Source organism: Cyrtonyx montezumae, unplaced genomic scaffold, assembly GCF_038088225.1.
Source record: "Cyrtonyx montezumae isolate F1298 unplaced genomic scaffold, pur_monq_1.0 scaffold_8, whole genome shotgun sequence".
Lineage (NCBI taxonomy): Eukaryota > Metazoa > Chordata > Aves > Galliformes > Odontophoridae > Cyrtonyx > Cyrtonyx montezumae.
Window position 1 is genome coordinate 83,513,459 of NW_027072089.1, and position 23,552 is coordinate 83,537,010.

The window sequence follows — 23,552 nt, forward strand, 5'->3', positions numbered from 1 at the left end:
AGAAAACAGAGCATAGGTGTTCATCGTTACCACTGTAAAATCCATTTTCTGCTTTTGAGCTACAGTTGTTTCTCCAAATGCATTCAGTCCCTCTTCAGTATGGATCATTTTCTTGAGAACTTTGATAATCCCTTTTCAATTTCTTGGGAAAAAGATGTTTGAAAATTGTTCAAAAGATGTGTCAGATGTATTTGTTGGCAATACTTCTGTAAGGGAGGTTTTGCATTTCTTTGTCAGAAAGATGTGCTGACGATGCTCGAAGTCAGGCATACTACAGCTAACCACCACTGTTGTATTCAGGCTGTGCAGAACGTCTGCATATGTTTTAGGTAAATACTGCTCATGTGGTTACAGACCTTTTTTGTTATTTTGTTTTTGTGAACCCGTGGCATGACATTAAATCACTTTGAGATAAAATATGTCCTGTTCTTCAATATTCTGATTTTAAAATCACACATAAACACATTTTTACTTGTAATGCCTATAGGGAAACTGATAGCCAAGATAAAGTTAGAGCAGGGTCTGGATTTTTTTTTATGGTTCACCAAAAACAACATTCCGAGAACCTTTTTCCTTTCTGTTGAAAAACTAAATATATCATGTTTGATTCTGATGGTATTTGTAGCTTCTCTTCAGTTTCAGCTTTCTGTTTGGATTTCTAAATTTTTGGTTATATAATAAAAATCACTAGAACTCTGCTGTTGCATTTATCCTTTGCTGGTTCAGTGACTTTATATACGGAGATAAAAGCTCAACGAGATTATATTTAAAAATGAATGAATCCCCTTCTTTTACGGAATAAAAGCAAACCCATAATGAGTGTCCTTAGTAAAGCCTATGTATGAAGGTATAAGCTTTAAAGGAAGCTAAAATTTATTTCATGTTTCAACTTGCAGTTTGGAATGCATCTCAGAGGTAAATAATTTCTATTAATCTCTTCAGAGAGCACAAAATGTTTACTTGTTTTTAATGATTTCCCTGATTTCTCTCACACTTATTTTCTTCTTTTTTTGCCATCACCTTATTTTTCTTTTGAATGTTGTACCTGAAAAATGACCACCCAGTGTTCTTCATCAGGATAAATATTGGTGGTTTTCTTTTCTTTTTTTTTTCTTTTTTTCTTTAACACTGAAAGAGAAATGCTTTCACTGTACCCCGAAACTGCTGAGTATATGTGGCAATATTTGGATTTAGTTGTATTTATTGCTGACTGTGAGTTGGCGTTTGCTGTTTCTTATGAAAAGCAAATTTGATTTTGATCTACTTCATTTTATGATATGAAGCTGATGGAGATATCTTGCTGAAGGACACTGGAAGATTTCAGCTACTTTTGTAGCTTTGTTTTAATATCAAGGTTAAAAAGAAAAAAAGAAAGGAAAGGAAAGAAATCCCTACTGCAAAAGCATTTGATTCTTTAGGGATTTTCTCTTCTGTTTCAACAGTATTTTGGTAGTAGCTTTTGCTTTTATTGATTTTTCATTCCTTAAATCTGCTTGGTCTCAGTGGTATTTTAAAGTAATAGTTGACCTAAAGGTCAACCTAAAGGATGCTCTAGCAATCTGACTGAGGGAAAATGTTTCTGTTTCAGTGTCAGAAGTGCTAATCCTAAGTGTATAGAAAAGTACATTGCACGTAAGATTACTTAAGTAATAGTGACACAAGTTTTGAGATTTTTTTTCTTTTATTTGTTTTGATAAAAATCAAAGTCTCTCTGTTAGCTTTTCTGTTGACTAAAGCTTGAATCAGACACTGTAAAAACTTAAACCAAACAAATACCTTAATTTAGGTAAGGTAACTGTACCCGACATAACAGGTAAATTTCTAAGATTTTGTTTTGGATATTGTTAGGTGCCAGAAATATCTTAAAACTGAATTGCAAATCAGCAACTATACTTTGTTTCTTTGTTTGTAACTATTATTTACAACTGAACATTTATAAACACATTTATTTGTAAAATCTATTACATTTAGTAGTCAATTTTTGCCATTAAATATGCTTTTTTGGAACTATTTCTTTACACATCAGTCTAGTAGTTGGAGTTTATTGACTGTCTGCTGCCTTCAGAGCTGATGCTATAAAATCATTCCTGACATTCATTTGTGATTTTGCTGCTTTCTTAATCTGCCTACTCTTTCCTTAGAAATTAAATATGCAAATGTCAAGTTTGCCTGCTGTCTTCGTTGCAGAGAACTTGGTTTTTCTGTGCGCTCTGGTTATTTAACTGAATTCTTTAGTGCTTTGTTATATTTAGAAAATCAATCTTTGTGTTTGCAGCCCTTTGTGAGACACAGTAGAACCTGTGAACTTTGTCTTTTGTTGCAAAATCTAGCTTCACATTGCTTTGAGTAACAGCACAGCATGGTTTTTACTGCACTGGTTTATTATTCTTCTAATCTATATTATTTGGCTTAGTATGTACCTGTAATTCTGTGACTTGATATCTTATAGTCAGTATTTTGTGATTACTGATAATATTAAAGTGAAGTGTTACAGAGAATAGTCTCAGTAATTTGAGAAGCTATTGTTTAAAGAAATATAAATAAGAGTTTGTAATGAGCTAAGTAGGCAAGGATTCACTGATAATTCTCCATCCTATACAGGTGACAGCTAGGTGATGGACAGTCCCTTTGTGGAAGAGTTTGCAAAGCTTTGAGCTATCTTCTGCTATTTTAAATAATTTCCCTTATGGATATCAGCTTAAAACAGTGTATAGCTGCTGTGCAAATGTACTGCAGGATATGTGGTTTTTTGGCTACATTCCATTCCTTAACTAGGTAGTACAGGCCTAGTGGTCAGTATTCCTTTTGTCACTGGAGTTTTAAGACTGTGAGGTGATCAAATAAGCTCTTAAGCAGAAGTTACTATGTTACTATCTTTGATATTTTGTCTTTCCATTCAGTTGAGATTTTACTTTAAAAAAAAAAAAAAACCAACAAAAAGATGCCCCCCATCCCCCTCAGTTGAGAGCATCTACCATATTTAGGTTCTCGTCAAATAGAGTAAGGCTTTGCTCCATGGTTGTGTTCTGACTTTGGAATGTTTGGGAAGGTTTATTTAATAAAAAAAGCCCTACTTTGTGTGCTTGTAAAGCAAGAAGCAAATGAATTGTGAAACAATAGAAACATCCTTAAGCTTGCAGGCAGCCCAAGTTTCCAGTTCAGTTTCAGATATGAGTGGACCTGTTCTCCTCAGCTACTTCAGTTCCAGAAATATAAAAGTGACGAGAGAAGTCTCGAGACAGTGCTGCTGTTTCCATGCCAAATGTTTTAGCAGAAACATCAAGCTGAAGTAATGATAAACCCTGTTGTCATCTACTGGCTGCTGCATTTTCTTGATTCATAGCACTTTTTTAGGTAAGAAAAAATGTTGGCATGTAGAAAATCAGAAATGTGCATTTAAGCTTTGAATATTTATTTGAAATATTGCTTGGATTTGGCTTCAGGAAAGATGTCACCTTTCAAAGCATGATGGGGTTTTCTTGAAGTATTTTGCTGTGGCTTTGTGTTTTACTGTTTTCCTGGAGAAAAATATTGAGTGGGACTGCTTCTGTCATTTGCATTCACATCTACGTTTGGGCCCATGTTGGTGCAGGATACTTTTAGAAGTCACCTAACTTACTATCTTTTCTAACTTACTAATCTGTAGTCATCTTTAATAAGATACATTGATGAATTTGTTCAGTATGTCCTAAGCTCTGCATTAGGTCCTCTGTCTACACCCTACAACGGTTGAGGAATCTCTAAAGGTTTGAAGACATCGTATGTTATAACAATGTTGTGTGAATTTTAGATGCCTTAAGTGTGTTACAGAGAGCTGTGGTACGACATATATCCTGTAAGTTTGCCTGCATCACCTGAGAGGTCAGAGAAGTTATATACCACACCATTCCACCAAAACTATATAACCTGAATTAAAAGATTTGCAGGACTTTGTGTTCTCTGTATCTTTGCTGTTTGTGAAGTTGGGAGCTTTCAGCAAGCATTTGTTTATGACCTTTATTTGCCTTCACTCTCTTTTCCTCCCATGCTCCTCTTTCTGGATTTATTTGATCAATGATATTCAGTAGAATCATATTCCTAGCATACATCTCTGCCCAATGAGTAAGACAGGGTTAATCCAAGAGTGCAAGAAGGCATGTGAGGAGAATGGGAAAGTACTTGAGAGTTTGTTTGCATTCTATCTGTTCATGTAAGTTGTGCTCATATGAGTTACCATGGGTGGCTAGTTACTTACTGTAAAAAGTTTACTTTCCCTGTAGTCTCTGAAGTTATATATTCTCCAGTTCTCACCACAAACCCCAAAGCTCAACTTTTCTATAAATGAAGAAGTTGAGAATACTGACTACATTGTCATTAAAACATGCCAGGTAAATTAGAAGTAGTAAATCAACAAACACTTTCTCCCTCAACAGTGCTTCAAGGCATGTTATACATAAAAGTTATACTTGAGACTAAAATGGTGTACTGTATTTTATCAATGTGTGCATATATTATTTTTCACCATACTTGTGGCTCTGATCTTATTTTTGATGGGATTCTTTTCAGCAATCTCTTGGGTTAACAGTGCATAGATTTCAATGCTTCTGGTTAGAATGTCCTCAACTAAGAATTATCTTGAAGTGCAAAAACAGCCTTAGGCAGCTGATCTTTCTCTAACAGTTATTGCCCTTTACTTGCTTCTATCATTCTCTTGGTCATTTTCAACTGAATCTGAAGGGTGTAGAATTTCTCAGAATAAGTAAACCTTCACCTGTTCATGAAAGCCAGCAACTGGAAAGGGAAAAATGAAAATTACTGCCTATATGTGGCCAGATCTTAGTAATTCCAGTGTACATATAGAGCCTAAATAGTTTTTGTCTCTCGGGAAAGAAACTGGGCTTCCTAAGTTGTGCTGCACACAGAACATTACTTTTATAGTGCCTCCATGTCTGTATACTCTTGCTACGTACCTTCATTATCCTCTCCTTTTTTGTGTGTGTGTGTGCTTTCTTTTTCTGTAAAAGAGGAGGTAGTTACAGTATATTACAGTGTAACTATTACTTACAGAAATTACTTCTTTCTGAAAACTATAAAAAAAGTTAAGAATTACAGAATCACAGAACAGTAGGGTCTGGAAAGTACCTCTGAAAACCATCAAGACCAACTCCCTTGCTGAAAAGAGTTCCCTACAGCAGGATTCACAGTAAAGTGTCCAGGTGGGTCTTGAATATCTCCAGTGGGAGGCTCCACATGCTCTCCGGGCAGTCCATTCCCATGCTTTGTCACTCTCAAATGAAATGAGTTCTTCATCACGATTGTATGGAACTTTTTGTGTTCCAATTTTCGCATATTGCCCCTTGTTTAATTGGTACAGACCACTGAAAAGAGCCTGGTCCCCATCTGCTTGACTCCCATGTTTTAGATAATTACAAACAGTTAAGAGATCTCATCTCAGCCTTCTCTTCAGCAGACTGAAGAGTCCCAGGTCCCTTGGCCCTTCATCATTCTTGTCTCCAACTGCGGGTCTCCTTCCAGGAGATCCCTGTCCTTTTTGAACAGGAGACCCCAGAACTGGACACAGTACTCCAAATGCAGCTTCAGGGCAGAGTAGAAGGGGAGGATACCTCCCTCAACCTGATGGCCATTCCCTTTAATGCACCCCAGGATACCACTAGTGTTCTTCTCCTGCAGGTCACACTGCTGCCTCATGACCAACCTGTTATCTACTGGGCCACCTAGATACTTCTCAGAGCTCTTTTCCAGAAGGTCAGCTCTTAACTTCTTCTGATGTTATGTGGTCGTTCTTTCCCAGGTGCAGGTGCCTTCACTTGATTTTGTTGATGCTCACCAGATTCCTCTCTGCTCACCTCTCCAGTCTGTCCAGATCTTCTTGAATGGCAGCACAGCTTTCTGGTGTCAGCTTCTCCTCCCAGCTTCATTTTAGTTCTTTGGAACACTTGCTGAAATTTCATTTGGGTAGCTAGACAGAGTTGTTGGTATTAACCTAAAATTTAGTAGCTGAAATAGAAGAAATGTATAGTCAAAATCCAAATTGAAGGATTGATTGATTAGTGGTCAGATGTAGCATGGGAGTTCCTTTAATCCTGAATAGATGCTGAATGTCCCACACTGTTTGCCTCTTAAAAACTGCATGTGTACGGAGGCTAGGGGTAAAATATGTTTTCTTCCTAGTGATAGTGGAAAGAAGTATTTTAACTATCTCCCATGGTTGGTTTTCTTGGCCAAAATGTAAATGAAATCTAGCAGCATTTTTCTTTGGAAAGCTTTAAATTGACAAACCAGATAAATATACTAGAGTTTTATCTCCTATTATGATGTTGTTAGTAATCTGTCCATCAAAGACTGAGCTTTTTAATATGGTAAGACCTAAAAACAAAACAAAACAGAAAAAAAAAACCCACAACAGTCCGACCTGCTCATCCAGGCCTACTTCCAGTACAAGTTTTTCCTCATGTCTACCTTTTTACTTAATTTTTGGAAAGACTGTTTTCTAGAAATGTTGTTGTTTTTTTTTCCTGGGTTAATCTTTTTACTTTTGATTACCCAAGTTAGCTACTTCTTCTTTTATAGGGTGTCTTTGTATTCCAAATATATAGTTACCTTCTTAATGCCACTTCATTGTATTTATTTCTGTCTGCATTCTTAGAGAAGATGCATTTGCTTTTTTTTTTAAATTCTTGACAATTTGAGAGTAACAAATAAATTTACTTCCAAAGGGGGAAAGAAACAGAACTCTTTGTATTATGGTTTTTTTTCTGTACTTATGTCTAGAACTCCGTGATTTACTTCTATATTGATTTAATCTTAAGCCAGCTGTACTTTCAGTGCTTTTGCAAGTCATACTCTCCTTTCCACTTTAAATTTAGTGTCTGATTGTTAGCAAAGCAGATGATGAGCAAGATTTAAGACTGAAATTTAATCTGACTGAAAAACAAGTTAAAAAATTTTACACGTTATTTGTGCTGAGCATATTTTCAATGAGTATGTTTTTTTAAGACATTTTTGAATGTCTCTCTTATATAGACTTATGAAGAGCCACAAGATGTAATTGATTATTGTCTGAAGTATAAAAATTAAAAAAAGAAATCATCAATCTGGATCTGAATTACTGCAACGATACTAGGGAATGCTGATCTTAGAATTACAAATCTTTACTCTTACTACATGGTAATAGTAATGAATTTTAATTTTTCAGAGGTATATGATAAAAAATTGTTGAATATTCATTTCCAGCCTTCTTAATGAATGTAAATTAAATAGATGGATATAATGTTAGCAACTTAATGGATCAACCCTACAACCTTTTGATGGATTTCTAGAGGGAAGATTCTGGATTCTGAGATAAAAACACTGAATATCACTGTCAGTTGGTTACACTTTTACCATCTTGTTTGGTACTATGTTTACACATAATGACAGTAATTACATGGCATTCCCTTTTGTAGACAAGTGGTATAGGACCTCTTGATTTTAGGACCAACCAGTTTAAATCTTTTCCTCTTGCGTTCACAAGGTGTTTCCTCAGTATGGTTTTGTTTCAGAATGTGGAAAATATGCATTTCCTGCAATTGATTTTTTTTTCTCAAATAGTTTGCTATTGTTTAAACATAAGGTTTGCAGCTTGAGAGAATGCTTAAAAGTTTTGTGATTAGGGTAAGAGCATGTAGGATAGGAAAAAAATACTAGACTTTGAACCTGCAAATGATGTGTTGTGAACTAGTTTTTTTCTCTGTTTAACAAGGGAATATATGAATTGAGAAGGGGATGATGGAGACAGAAAGAGAAATAAGTATTCATAGGAAGTCAGAATGAATAGGCTTCCCTACTGCAACTTATGCAGTAGCTTATTTTGTGCCAAAGCACGTGTTCTTTCAGAAATCAGTGTTTGACGCTTGGTGACAAAACTGGCATGTTCACTGGAAACGTGAAGGTAAATGCATTCTCTGGCTGCTTTTGGGCTACTTTGTGCTGCTTAGAGAGTAGCTTTTGTTTGAGAAGAGTTTTGTCTGGTCTCTTAGCAGGAATAAATGCTGAATGACATCATCTGTTAGGGAGGAGAAGTAATTACTATGGTACACCATATGTATTATGAAAAGGGTCTGCATCGTATGTGACTCAGTGATGACTGAAGCATATGTTTTAGTCTTATGAACAGTGAAAAGTCTTTACCTAGATAACTTTTAGTTCAGTCTTTTTTTGAACTTCTTTTACTTAAAATCACTTTTGCATTCCAAATCTTGAATTTAGCTAGGCTTATTATTGTGTGTGAGACTTAAGTCTTCAGTGCACACACTGAAAAGATGTTCATTATTAAGTGAACATTTCATAAGGAAAAGCTCAGTGTTCTGCCTTACTTAAGATAAGCTATTACTTAGATTATTCTTTAGTATCTAAATTAATAATAAATCACTACTTTGTAGCAATGGTAAATGGCTCATTTTGCCATTTTCTGAAAACAGAGAAAATATTTATTTTATCTACGTGCTTTGCATTTAGAATTGCTTTGCTACTGAAAGTGGCCTGGAGTGAAGGAAAAAAGATGCATCTGCTTTAGACTTGATTTCTTAGTTTTCTGGTACCAGATATTGTGTATTTTCTGTCAGTCTTCGCATTTAAAATTCTGTTCTCTGTGGAATGTTTCTGTTGCCTTCAAGAATGTATTGCAGCTGAATGAGTGAAACTAAACTTTTGTTCTTTGCCATTGCCAAAAGGATTTTTTAATAGCAGTGATAAAAATGAAGTCCTGTTATTCTCTAATCAATAGATGCCTTACTATCTGAAACCTTAAGAAGTCTTGATTATTTTTGTAATCTTGAAATTATGTGGATAGGTATAAATATGTAACACCTGTAAAATTGTGTGTATTTGTGAATAGATAGTAGCCTAATTTTGAAACAGTTTGATCGTTTTTTATTTAGATAAGCACACTTAGTAGTGTTCGTTACTCTTACAGATGATGAAAATAAAATTATTTGCTTTTAGTCTATTAATGAGTCTTAACATTTCTGATTTACATATTTGCTTATTTATTTGTATTCTAATTTTCTCCTACAGGAAGGAACTTGAGACCTTCAAAGGTAAATTCTGTGTTTTTTCCTACATTTTACTTGAATATTTACGAGTTATTCTTATTCTTATATCAAATGAAACCAACACAGAACTGTTCTACTTCTGCATTTGATAATCGGAATTTTATGTCAGACTCAGCAGGCTCTTGTTCAGTTTACCTGTTCTTGCTACTGGTTGCTTTGGGAGAGTCATAACTTAAGGAAGATCACAGAAGATACTGTTGTTTTAACTAGATTTCAGAGATTCTGTATCTAATTCAGGTCTTAGTGTTCAATTATGGAAGTTAAGTGCTTTGTGTTCTGCTAGTTACTGTCTTTTCTAGAGCGAATATATTTTTGATGTGTTGTCAGCTATTAATTGCTAGGCTTCTGTCTAGCTATTTTGAGGAAATTTTCACAGTATTGTTACATCAGAAGGATGTGATTCCTGTAGCTTAACTGGTTGGACATAAATTATTATATGTACATGTATCCATCCCAAACAATATGCATTGGCTAGGAATTCTGTGACGTTTTATTGTTACTGTGGTGTGTAGGTGCAGCACATTACCATTTTCAGTTAATCTTAAATTCCAGTTTACCTACTAGTGTTAATGTTTGTTCAGCTTGAGAGTTGTTACTATCTTCTACTTTGAATAAGATATGACTGTGGCTTTGTGACTAGTCCTTATTAATGAATACAAAGTCAAGTACTTTGACTTATGCCAATTAACTGTCTCTTCAAACTGAAGACAGGGCTGGGAATTTCTATCATCTGCCTTCCTCTTTGACTTTTCATTTCATTACTTACATTACATCCTTATGTAATGCTGGAAAAGGAAAATAATAAAGCTAACATTAGCAGACAAGGAACACAGATTATGTAAAATGTCACTTTATCTGTAGCTTACCATAACAACTCTGTTTTTTCATTGATTTGACAGCTTTCAACACAGACTAGCACAATATAAAACCAAAGATAAACTGAAGCTTATTCTCTCCTTTGGCAAAGCAGCTACTTTCTATTACCTGATGCTCATGAGAGTAGTGGATCTTTTGTTAGTTTTGGTTGGGGGAGTTAAGTGAATCAGGGAGATGGTTTCCAAAACTATTTCTCTTGGATTCTCTTTTTTTTTTTTTTCCCCACAGCAATGGTGACTTTTGCAATAGTAAATGTTAACATACTTCACAAGCACAAATACTTGAATGCAAAGGAAAACTGTTAGCTGTATAGTTACCTTGAAGTTTATGTCAAACTAAGTAACTGGTTCCATAATAGATATAGATGAATACTGTTTTTCAATTGTAGTTATGAATGCTTATCTTGGTAACTAAGAAAAGTCTTTTACTTTATACGAATTGTAAACAGGTGCCAGGACAGAATCCCAAGTATTTTCTTGCTTCTTCCTGGAAAAGTTTACTTGTTGTTAGTGGTTGCTACAGTCAGTATCAATGACTAAGCAATAGGATCTCATGCTATACTGGGAAAAGACCAAGTTAGAGGTTTCTCTAGGGCTGTGGCATGTTTTCAAACCAACTGATCAAATTTATTCTGCAATATTCAAAAGAACTGTTGGAAGCTGTGGAAAGCTGGAAAAGCACAAGCTCAGTGACAGATCTTTAAAAATAGAAATTAAGCATCAGTCAACCTAAATGTTGTATTTTTTCATACATTGAATTAATAGATGAGGTTGTACCCAGTAGAAAAAGAGAGCACCTATAACTAATGAACTTTATTTGACATGACAAAGTGGTCGTGTCAAGAAAGTTTAAATTCTTTTTATAAGATGACAGCAACATAGTTTAAAATAAATAATACATACCTTATTTTGCCTTTGGGAACAGCTTATGCTGACTTGCCTGATGTCATCCCAGGAAGTAGAGATTAAACATACTGGAGAAATCTGTACATGGTTGATTGGAAATCTGTACTTGGAAGGTAGATTTCCATAGTTTCTTAAATTCTCTTGATTCTCAGGTCTGATTGATGCTCTTGGAATTCTTGCTGTTAACATGGATGGTGAAATACAGGTGCTTACCGGACTGACTTTAGTCATTATTTTTCTAGCCTTTTGGAACTTCAGCCAATTTCTGAGTGCCATAGTACACATTTCATCAGCTGATTAGAAACAGAGAGTTTCCTCTTCGTGGAGGATTCACGATTACAGAATGACGAATGTTTCAGTTCTAGAGCAGCTTTGAACAGTCTTAACTGGTGATTCCTTCCTGCACATTTCTGCTTTAAGCTGCTTCCAGAGTTTGTGCAGAAAATGATCTGCTGTTTGGTTCAGCTTTGTTTGATGCTGCATGCTGAAATAACTCAGTAGATGGCTAGAGGAAAGGAATGTTGGCACAGGATGACCAGAAGGCAGCAGTAAGGCCAGGGAGTGGATCAGAGTTACCGATGCAATGCAGTCACATGAAAAGGAAATACTTCTGGTGGTACAATGCCTAACAGATTGAAAAGTTGAGATGAGGAAGTATTAGTACCATTGTGCAAAGCACTAATAACACTTTATCTGAAATATTACATATAGCTTTCATGTGCTGTATTCAAGACAGGTTAACTATGAGTAGTTGGGTAGATAATTCTTTCCATTTTATAATCCAAGTATAGACTACAGCCTCAACTAATTTATCGTTGTGTAACTGCCCAGACTGAAACGTGATCATAAACATTCATAAAATGACCAGCATTGGATAGCCAGAAAAGAACTGCTAAAAGTAAGGGCACTATTATCTTGGGGCAGAGGAGAAGGTGGTAGTACTTTTGTGCAAACTGTATAAAAGGACATTTAATCTGAGTATTATAAGGCTTTCTAATTATTATCAGGGCCCAGGGTTCTAGAGTTGATACCCAGTATTGTACCATGGTCTTGTCATCTAATTGATTTTAATCTAGAGCTTAAGAGGTTTATGAGGAAGATTACAAATATACTCTTTTAGAATTTGTTTCTGTATTTGTTTGTGCTTGTGTAACAGGCTGTATTCTCACACATCCTGAGAAATGGATTTTATTCTTCTTCTCTGCCTTTTGCTTTAATACTATTTACAGGGCCAGACGCTCTCCTTCGTTGTTGGTTGTACCTGTGGAGTATCAGGACATAACTCTCAAGTCTCTTTTCTTTCAGCCTCAGGGGTTTTCTATTAAAATGTAAGCATGATGCATTATTTAGTATCTATGACACTGAGAAAATGAAGGTTAGAGGTTTTCCTGCTTCTCGTATGAAGCATCTCAGTGAAAACGCTGGGGAGTGGCTGTTGTCTCCATTGTTATTGCTACAATACTGGCACTGGTGTATCCTAAGTGTGGATGTGCACTGGAACAAAATATCTCAGCCTATCCTGTTCCTTTTTGTAGTAAGTTACTTTATATAAGAGCTTTGCTGTCAAAGATGATGGATTTATCGATTAAAACATTGGGTATGACATTTGAAGTAGCCTGCAAGTTCCTTCCTAGTTCTCATCCTCTCAGAACCACTTTCAGGAGCTGAATTATGCTCTGTGCTGTCCTGTTCTGGGTGTTTAAAAAAGCGTTCTGCTGTGGATCTTGGCAATTTTCTGCAAGATTAGAATATATTATAGGCAATATTTGTGTGTGTAATTGTTTTTAGCATTTGATGCATTTTACTTTTTTGATTTTAGAACGAAGTGTTTATTTTTCAATTTTACAGCTGAGAAATTAGAACTAAAATAGCAAATATATTGTTATTTTTTCTTTATTCTTGAAATTGACAGCAGTCATATAACTGCACTGAGACTTGAAATCTTTTGGCTGTCCTTTTAGAGACATACAATTTGTGTTTGTTCTTTTTTGAAGTGAACATTGATTCTGTCCCAGTGCATCCAGGACTGTGCAGTAGATGTTCAGAGAATACTGTAAACCTCTTTAAAAGATGGATGAGTGAAGCAGAGCAATAAGGTAGATAATGGGGGGAGGGGTGGGGAGGTGGAGGGACTAAAGCAGTAAAAGTAATAAATTGTGCAATGGTAGTAACATGTTGCTTAGTTTAACTCAGACATCATCCAAGTGGGAACTATATACATGACAGATTTTAAAATAACTTGTAGAAGTCACATTTATTTAATAAAAATAAGCAAGGGGTTTAGGTTGAAAAGTTTTGAGTTATGTTTCTGGAAAGAAAAGTAAGCAATTTGGGTTATTTAAAATCAGCAGCACATCACTTTCTGACAATGGAAGGTGTCAGAAACTTTGTAAGGGCAGATATGCATGCGGCTTTAGCTACTGAGTCATGTGTATTTATAAGCTTTAACAGGATTAGTTTCATTCAAGCTCATGGAAGCTAGTCATATGATCATTTTCAGCACTTCTGTTTACAGTACAACATAATATACTTCCTGCTCTTTGCAACAGAGATCCCTCCCAAACAAGTCCTGGCAATTTTTAGAAGCTTTGTCTAATTACTCTTTCTGAAGAAGAGAATGAATGGTAAAGAGAAAAGGTGTGTTTTTCCTGTTTATTTTCTTTTTCTCTTAGGTCACAGTGGAGATGCAGATATTTGTCATTGCTCTTTATAATCTAAGAAGCTTCTGTTGGACATGCAGTTTTCCCTGCCCTTTTTATTTAATGGACTCCCCTCAACAGTGTTTCAAAAAGCTGAGTTTTTTTGTTTTCTGTTTTATTTTTTCTTCTAACAGGATCTTCTTTTTCATACTATTCTGATGGCTGTCAAAAAACAACTTCTTCCTAGTCTTCCATATAGTCTTGTAATATGCAGTGGAGATCTTTACAGCCTGTGGTTGACACAATTCATTCTTTCAATGAGGAAGTTGTGTGATAATTTTGAGTAGACCATTCTGAGCAAGGGTAGGTGATGTTATGGTAGAAAATTATACCATCTGTATGGAGTCCATTTCCTTCAGTGTTTCCAAGTATATTACCCCCAAACCTGTCACATTGTGAACAATCATTGTGTTTGGTTATTATGAAGAATATTTTTGACAAATAATGCCCATAACCAAGTTGGATAATTATGATTTTATATTTCAATTACCCTCTCTCCCCTATTCAAATAAGTGTCTTATTTCTCTGGGTCCAGCTTCCAAAGCAGACTATGGGGGAAGGGCAATGCTTCTGCTACTAGTGTTTTTTGAGTATTTTAGAATTTATTTAGATGACTATGATAAAATGAACAAACAAAAAAACTAAAAGAGGGAAACTTTATCATACCGGATAACACAGAATCATAGAACGGTTTGGTTTGGAATAGACCTCAAAGATCATCTAGTTCCAACCCCTCTGCTGTAAGCAGGGTTACCACCCATTAGAAGAGACTGCCTGAGGCCCCATCAAACCCACCCTTAGATAATTCCAGAGTTGGGGCATCCACAACTTCTCTGATCAGCCTGTTTCAGCACTTCATCCACTCTCTGAGTGAAAAATTTCCTCCTGATATCTCATCTAAATCTTTCTTCTTTTTTATTTTAAAACCATTCTGCCTTGTCCTGTCACTTACCTACCCTTATAAGAAGTTGATTTCCCCTGTTTATAAGCTTCCTTCAAGTACTGGAAGACCACAATGAGGTCTCCCTGGAATCTTGCTTTCTCCAAGCTGAGCAAGCCAATCTCATTCTGCCTGTCTTCATAGAAGAGGTGCTTCAGCCATCTGATCATCTTTGTGACCCTCCTCTGAACCCATTCCAAAAGCTCCACATCTTGGCATTGTCAGCAAACTTGCTAAGGGTGCTGTCAGTCACAGACAGTGGGATCTAAGATGGATCCCTGGGGGACACTACTCGCTACTGACCTCCATCAGGACATAGGGCCATTTACCACAACCCTATGGCTGCAACTTTCCAACCTATTTGTTATCCTCCAAATATTCCACTCTTTGAATCTAATGTCTCTCCAATTTAGAAATAGCAATATGTTGTGGGACTGTGTCAAAGGCCTTTCACTGGTCCAGTAGATGACATCAATTGCTTCCTTTGTCCAGCAGTGCTGTCATTCCATCATAGAAGGTCACCAGATTAAACAGGCACCATCTGTCCTTGGTGAAGCCATGCTGAATGTCTCAGATCTTTAGAACAGTTGCTTCACCCTCTTATCATAAATCTAAGGTGGAGTTAAAATTTTTCCAAGGTACTCAAGCTTTGGATTTTTTTTCATTATTTTGTGTTATTTGAGCTGAAAATATTTTGTGGATGTAATACACATTACCAACTTCTTTCCTATTCCGTCAAGCCTTGTAACTTTGGATGTTTTGGATGTCTGTGACAAGAATTGACCAAGATTCCCATGTACAATAAATATTCCCTTGAGAATTGAATAACTTGAGACTCGATCTCTAGACAATTCCTGAGTGAAAGGCAAATGAGTTTAACTACTTAAGTCTTCCATTATACTGTAATAGGATAAGACAGATGGAAAAGGAAAATGGTAAAGCGTCCTTATAGCTGCAGTGCATTTGATTTGCCTGTTGTGTTTTCCTATCTTCAGGCTCTCTTATCTGTTTAATTCTCAGGACACTTTTTAAAACTGCCTAGATCAGAAATCTAGCTACTTGTAAGTTCTGTGCACTGTAGGAAAAATAATATCTATAAGTTTAGCTTGAATCACTATCAAGACATTATTTTCCTTTATGCCTTAGTGAAAGAGGGGCTACGCAGTCGGCTGGATGTCAGGCTGAGAATTACTTCTCCCTATTCTATTTTGAAAGCAGGGCGACCTTTATCATGGCAGTACAAGCTTTAGTGGACCTTAGTTGATCATGAAATGGCACCTGATTTTAAGTTTGGTATATATGACACTGGAAATCTATATCAGAGTGTAAAGCTGTAAATAGAAGGATTTGTAAAGGAAATCTAATTCTTAGGGAAAGATGCTAGACAGATATCAGATCATAATCTGGACAGATATCAGATCGTAATATGGACAAACTAGTTCATCATCCATCCATAGAGCAATATTGTGTGTTCTTGCAACTCAGCTTATTAAAGATTGCTTTTGTTCTAGTCACTTATTCCACCTCAAGCTACTTCTGTTTTACTGCTTTAAATCCTTTTTTATTTTTGCTTGTTGTGAGTTTTGCCTATAATGCAACTTTGAGTGCTGCAAATTTGATAGTGTTGTTTGTTTGTGATCTGTTTATGTTATTAGATTTCAGGTTTCCGTGTGATGGCTGTCACCTGAAAGTAGTATTCAGACAGTGAAGTAATATCCAAATAATAGTAGTGTTCCAGATACTTCAGAAACCTTGTCTTTGTCAGCTTTTTTATCAGAATTATGACTGGGGGAGAGGGGAGGGACACTTCTTTTCTTTATAATTCTGTTTCATCTGCATGTATTTTTAGAGAATCTTGTGGGTTTTGTTGTTTGTCTTGGATGTCTTTTTTATGTAGTTAGCTTAAGCTCTTTCATCCTATCATATGTTACTTTGTGTTTTGAAGGAGATGGTTTATTCTCCCAACAAATTTTAACTTCAATGTATTTATGTGGCTTTCATTTTTTTTCCTTACAATTTGCTTTCATTTGCATTCTAGTCTTAATTTAAGTCAAAAGCCCTTTTCAGGGTTCAGCTCCTGGATGTACATGTACAGCTCCTGTTGTCTTCAGCAGAATTTAGCCCTGGGTTGGAGTCACTCTTGCCAAATCCCATATTTGTAAGGACTGGAGGGGACCAATGTAATAATAAAACAAGAGAGTGAGTGAACAATAGAGAATAAGATGAATGGTGAGCCATTTAGGTAATGGGAAAAAATTTCATGGGAACAAAAGCCCTGTCATACCCAGTTTATGTAGAAAGTAAAACATTTAAAGGTGTAGTATTTTGGTTGTCTATAATACTTAAATGAGTGATGTGGAAAAATAAAAACCCATTATGTGTGCAGTGCTAACTGGAATTCATTCTTTAGTTACAGAAGTCCAGGCTGTTGGTGGAATTTTCTTGTGATTATGTTTTTCTTTTAGTCTTTCTCATAAATATTTTTGGTATTATTTTCACCAGTGAAAGAAACTAGCTTCATAGGCCCATGCACTCCTGGGATTTTTTTCCTCTAATCAGGAGGACTTGAGAAGTACACGTTACATAATTTTTTTTTGTCTGTACTCTATTTTGAAAATTGTAATCAGAAGCTTTTTGAAATGTTATTTTTAATTGAGAAAGAAATCATGGTGTCTATCATGGTTTCCAGCAGTGTTGAATGTGCTCCTAAATGGAAGGAGTAGCACATGCCAAATTCTGAGCGCTATCTTAACAATTTCTGAAACACAAAACCAGTGTTGTATAACTGTAGCATCACTATGACTGAAGATTCTTGGTGACATGTTGTTTCCATATTTTTGTAACTGCATGCACTTTATCTGAATTTTTGATGAAAATCCTAATACGTGATACAAAAATGCAGTTTTCAGAAGAGATGACTGCTAATGTGTTAAAAAAAAAATGCCTTCTAGTTTTTGAATATTTTATATGTGAAGAGAGAATAGTATATAATCTGGTTTGTGGGGTATCTGAGCTGAGCCATGTTAAGGAAAAATACTTTGAGGGGAGATCCTTATGAATATTTCCCAATTGAAAAAAAAATCAGATCCCTTCCATACCTTTTCCTCATTTCTAAACGTTTTCATGTAATTCCAACTCTGTGTGAAGTAAGTGCATGCTGTAACTGCATGACATGGAATTGTAACCCAGTGGGAAGCGCTTTCCCTTTCAGCCACCCCTTTATTCAGCTGCATGTGGTATCTTCCCAAATACATGCATGCATTCTGGTGTGCCACAGCTGCTGCTAGCTTGCATTCAGGTTCCGCAAAGGCAGGGAGTTGGAGCATCAATGTGCATGCAGCTGTGTGTGAGTGACCCATTGAAAACTGTTAGCTGCCGTGTTACTGCTTTGAAAAAGCAGGCTTCTAGCATCCGTCTTTGTTCTACATCAGTGAAGATGCACATCGGCAAAGCTGCTTGCTAACTGAAGGTTTCACTAGACCGGTACTGTGCTCCTGTTTACTTGCTTCTTTCTCACTGCCATGTCATCTCCGGGAGCCACTGAGAACACTCCAAAGAATTCATGTAGGTGGAACTTTATTATCTTTATTATTTGCTGGGTTCATTTGTCAAGCTAGTGGAAGTGAGCCTTTTTAATTTCTTCACTTATCACAATTGCCTGATTTGTAAAGGGTGTGCTGTTAAATGGGAGGTTAAATATCAACTTGATTTAGCAAATTTGTGGGAGATAGCGACTTCGTATCTGTTTTGTCAGAGCTTTTGTTTAATGCTTTGCTCTGTTCTTTTGCATTAGTGTCAAAATAACATTATTTGGATTGAGTGTGAGTAAATATGAACCAGTAAAAGGGTACAAAGGCAACGATATCATGTTAGCTGAAATTCAGGCAGACTTTTGTCTGAGGGTGGGGTGATGTTGGAGGGTGAGAGGGGAGGGAGAATTGTTATCTGAAGATAGAAACTCAATATTAAAAATTAGAGTGGTGGATTCATACAGATGTGCTTTTTTATTTCCTTCTGATGAAGTAATAAATTATAAAATCATATTTTTAAATCGATTGCTGTTGCTTAATTAGTGAGCAGCCTCTGTCATATGAAGCAGTATTCCTGTTAATATAATTAACAACATTCTCATGATGTTAATTTATAATTAAGTTGAGGTGTAGAATGTTGCATTACTTAAAATCAAAATGGGAGGTAGATTTCTACCCTGATTCTTATGTTCTTTTATATAACCAATGAAGAATTTTTTTATATTACCATTCAAGTGGATTTTTTCAGTTGATGTCCAGGATCAACAGATAAGAGGAAACCAAACTCATACTCCAGTAGGACATCAAAATACTATGCTTTTATCAAGGTGCTACCTATGAAATGTAGGTTTGACCACTGAATTTGATGTTCGTATGTGTATAGTAAAGTTTAACATTTTGCATTAGCCAATTCACATGGTGTGGGAGAACTCATTTCAATTGTATTCATTACAAATACTTAACATATCAAATAGTTGTTTTCCATGTACTAAGACAAAACAGTTGACTTCGCATAAAGGTGGCAAAATTTACACTCTATTGTGCTAAATGTAGCGTGACCAGTTTGCACTCAAAGTTGCGGGTTTATAGCAAGCAGTACACATACTCGTGGCATAATCCATTTACCATCCATTTACCTGGTGTAGGGAACCTGCAGGGGGTTGGACTCGATGATCTTTAAAGGTCCTTTCCAACCCCTATGATTCTGTGATTCATTTTGTGTCCTTAAAACTAATTTGTACCTCTTGACAGAAGTTGTATTTTGTCTCATTTGGGTTTTTAATTCCTCAAATTGAAGTGGAAGTATGTTGAATTGCTAGAGGGATGTGGTATTGAGAGAGCTGAATCTTCTGATATTTTTCCTTTATTTGCAGTGATATCCTGGTCAGAAAAACAGCTATTGTGTGGCCTAAAATTATTTCCCTGTAATGAATAAAATAGGGAATTGCAGAATACTCCTGAAATTGAGAAATAGCAATATCAGTTCTCTGATGACATAGGAAGAGGTAGCATTAAGCATGAGCTTTACTGTCAGCATACAATTCTGGAGTGGTTAGCACCTTAATGGTAACCAGGTTTATTCTTCTTTTTGTTGTTTTTAATCAAATTTCCTTCTGTATTTTCTTCTTGATGACTGGAAAAAAAAGGTAATACAAAAAGAAAGATTGGCCTGCGATATTCTCATGATAATCTGTTTGCTCTCCATCTCTGTAGGCTTGAGGTTAATAAGAAATTGGGAAATACTCATCTACATGCTCTTAAAAAGATTGCTTCACTCTAACAAGATCAGATGTGATACAGTATTCGATGTTACCCAAAAGTATCATCATCTGGCCTGTGAATGCATCTTGTTGCAAATCAGTTTTTTTGATCCGATTCCTTAAGTTGGTATTCTTTTTTTCTTCTGCTTCTTCTATTTTATTACGTTACATATGTAAACGTTAGTGCAGGCACTTAATCAGTTGATTTGTAGCTACACGTACAGTTACAGATCTCATGTTTTTTTAATATTTCTCCACATCACAGTATTGCTTTTGGTAGTAGTGCTGTAATTGTGATGCTATTCTGGTCCTTACAGTGTTCTGAATTGGTAGAAATGCTTTAAAAGCTGCAGCAGAAATAATTTATTCCTCCCGTGTAGCGCATCCTTAGATAAATCTCTACGCCTTCTTCCACAGCAGTCTGTTACCAACTACTTGTTCTGGTTTTTAATCATGCAGCTCAGGAGGGCGGGTGCCTGAGGTGTGCATGTGGACGTGTAACAGTGCTGAAGGTTTCTCTGCACTTCAGGAAAAGGGGCAAGAAGGGGGATGTTCTGGTAACCAGCTCTGCCCAGTTTATTTACTGCCATTTATTTGTGAGTGTAAGGGGTGCCGTGATAAACTGTGTGAGGTTTAGAGCTGTAACGGTGCAAATGTAATTTTTAAATATTGTAGCTCATGTGGCATCCCATTTATAAATGTATTTGTTTTTACTGAACAGATTCAAGACTGTTCTTTAGAAAATGATATTGAATAATTGAAAATACGAAAATTAGTGAAACATTTTTCTATGTATGTAATATTTCTAAATCACACATTTTTTAATGGAATGTGTAAGCTAAGGCTGAAAGAGGTTAAGAGACAGTTTTGACTAACTGAACTCATTTCATTTTTAATGACTTGGACTACTCGGTAGATTAAGAGGAAATGAAAATCTTGTGGAGATGTCACTCAACCATTTTTCGTTTTATGTAGAAGCCAGCTAGTGCTATTTTGACAGTGCATCAATGAGACTTGATCAAAATGTAGCTGACTGTGTCTCATTATAAATCAAACAGAAACAGTGCCATTTATATGAATACATTTCTGGTGTAATTAGATGACTATGTAATCATCTAGGCCTAGCCCACCAATATTACCATTGGCTCAAGAGGGTTTTAATTTGGATCGTAATCATGCTAGAAATCCTCACAGATTTTTCTTCTCTGGTTTTCCAACATTAAAGAGAAAAAAAATCCACTTCCCGGAGAAGATGACTAAAAATACAGGGAGTGGTTCTCACAGCGTGTCTTGTGATTTTACACAGATTGGAAATGTAATTGGGGTACTTGATAAGCTGGTGTTTTGTGGCCCACTGGTGGTATGCAAACCGCAGTTGTGTGGAGCTGGCTGTCTTAAGTCCTAGCAACAAGTGCAGCAGAGTGATTTCTTTTAAAGTCTGTTACACATACAGCAGGCTTACCAGGGTGGGCTTTTTTACCTTTGCTTTATGAGCACTAATTTACTGTCCATGCCTTTGGTCCCATGAGCAGCATCGCTCCTGAAGCATGCTGGAGAGCAGGGCCCTCAGAAAGTGCTTGCAGCTTCAGCAATTTATGTGACTGTCTCACTGTGTTAAGGGCTTGGTTGACATATGTATTTTCTCTTTTAGTTTTTTTTTTTTTTGTACATATTTAGAGGGTTGCACTGCCAGTCACTTAGTATCTGGTTCTCATCACACCCAAATGTGTTTTGGATGCAAAGCTGTAGGAAAGCTGACAGAATGCAAAGCCAAGTCCCAGACTTCCAGCATATCTGGGGAACCATAACTGGTACGAAAACTTTCATTAGGCACAGAATGGGAGGATGTCTGGCGGAGACACTTCTCTGCCATCTTTTGTCCCCCCATAGAGTTACAGTACGCCTGAGTGACCTTCGTGCCACCAAAGAGTTCTCCTGCATGTTGATGATTATTTGTTCTGGTTCTCTTACAATTCATGAAGTGAAAATGAATTTGGTATACAGAAGAATTGTGTTTAGCTTGGAGAATTTTGGACATTTTTAAGTTTTGAGACTAGGTGATTCTAGCCACAGTAGTGAGAATAGGTGATTTATTTTATGCATGTTTTACTGCCATTAAACTTGTACTATACCCTTGCAGTGATAACAGTTATTGTTGCCACTTTTCTTAATATAGTAATGCTAATCTTGCGTGACGTTACTGTTTGAAAAACAGCAGCTTGGCTTACTTCTGATGACCTGCAGGGCTTGTAATGTGATAAAGAAATTGGCAAAGAATTAGTTGCCCTTGGAGAGGTGCTCTACTTCGGCTATTTATATTTCACCAGTTTTTAAGCTGTTTTGGTAAATAGGGAGATTGTTCTGGAAAAGAAGATGAAGAAAATACTGAGAAGGGATGTCCTGGGATACAGATTGGGCTTTAGTACTTCTTTAAGTCTGTCCAGGAACTAATCAGATTAATATTAGTGATACAGACAGAAATACTGGATGGGTACTAATGAAACCTTTTTTGTGACAGATGGGATGTGTTCTCAGTGCAGAAAAGACTGTCAATACAAAGTGAAAAAAATTTAAAGATGAGAGTAGGAGCAAAATGTAGCAGCCTGTTGTTGTTTTAGAATTATTATTTGTTGTTTCTGTTTCCTGTGGAAGAATCTGAGCTTTCTATGGATCCCTACATTTCCTCCACCACAGTATTCTTGTTTGTTTCCCCACAGTACCTTTGTTTTCTTCTTCAGTTTCCAGACCCCCTTCCACATTCTCCCAAAGCTTTCAGCTTTCTTCTTTTGTTCAACTATCTGGATAAGGATGGGTGCATATGGCAACTGTTTCTGCAGCAAAGGAGCATGGAGGTTGCTCTCTGGCAACAACATGTCTCATTCTAGATGTGCCCATGGAAATACATAAAGGCACCTTCTTTGTGCCTGTTTCTGTACAATGTTGCTAGCAGAGGACTTTCTTCTAAGCTCTCAGCTTTGACAGAATCTGTAGGAGTTTGGTGTTTTTCAGTCTTCACCTCCATTCCAAATGTGGTTGAAAATAACCCTTAGTGGGAAGGGTTGAAAACATTCCTAGCAAAAGGCATCAGTCGTAAGCCAAAGATATTCCTAAGGAAAATTTCTAAGAAAACCATGCTAGCTCACTCATTTTGTCCTCTGGTAGTTAATAGCAAGCCAGAAAGTTGTGCAAGTGACAGGTTATTGAGTGAAAATGATTTAGGAGGTAAAGAATCTCTGTGATAAAGTTGTGTTTGATAAATGAGCTACTGAGATAAATTGAACTGTGAACAGCGTAAATAGCATCCTGGGATAGATCAGTCATGAAATCTTCAGTGGACAGCTGCAGATGAGAGGATGTGCTAAAGAAATAACTGAGTTATTGCACCATGAAAGCCAGGCTGGCTTGAGAGTTCATGGTGGGAGAGAATTCTGTCAGTAAATACGTTAAAGGAATTAACATCAGGAGAAGAGAAAATAAAAATAGCAGTGTGGGTTGGGGCATTGTTTCTGGGTGGCTTTTTATTTTATTTTTGCTGATCAGTATGCCTCCAACTAGTTGTTAATTGTGTTAAACTGTTCTAGTATTAACTCAGCAAAGAGGCTTTCTTAAATCCTATAAGCACTGAAAACGCCATCTGCCTATGGTGTGATACTGTTTGTTCTTTTATTCTAGTGTCAGTTGTTTTCTGACTTAGTCCAGTCATCAAGTTATGTAGAAGGAGGAGCCCGAGTATTTGACCACCTTTACTGA

At 36.3% G+C, this 23,552-nt stretch overlaps 1 protein-coding gene across 1 annotated transcript in view; it reads left to right on the forward strand.

Annotated features, from left to right (window-relative positions):
* Positions 1-23,552, forward strand: part of DTNBP1 (dystrobrevin binding protein 1) — a 65,559-nt gene that overhangs the window by 18,574 nt on the left and 23,433 nt on the right. The window contains exon 7 of the mRNA XM_065752345.1: positions 9,055-9,077. Coding sequence (XP_065608417.1) covers positions 9,055-9,077 — 23 coding nt within the window. The remainder of the gene's footprint in view (positions 1-9,054; positions 9,078-23,552) is intronic.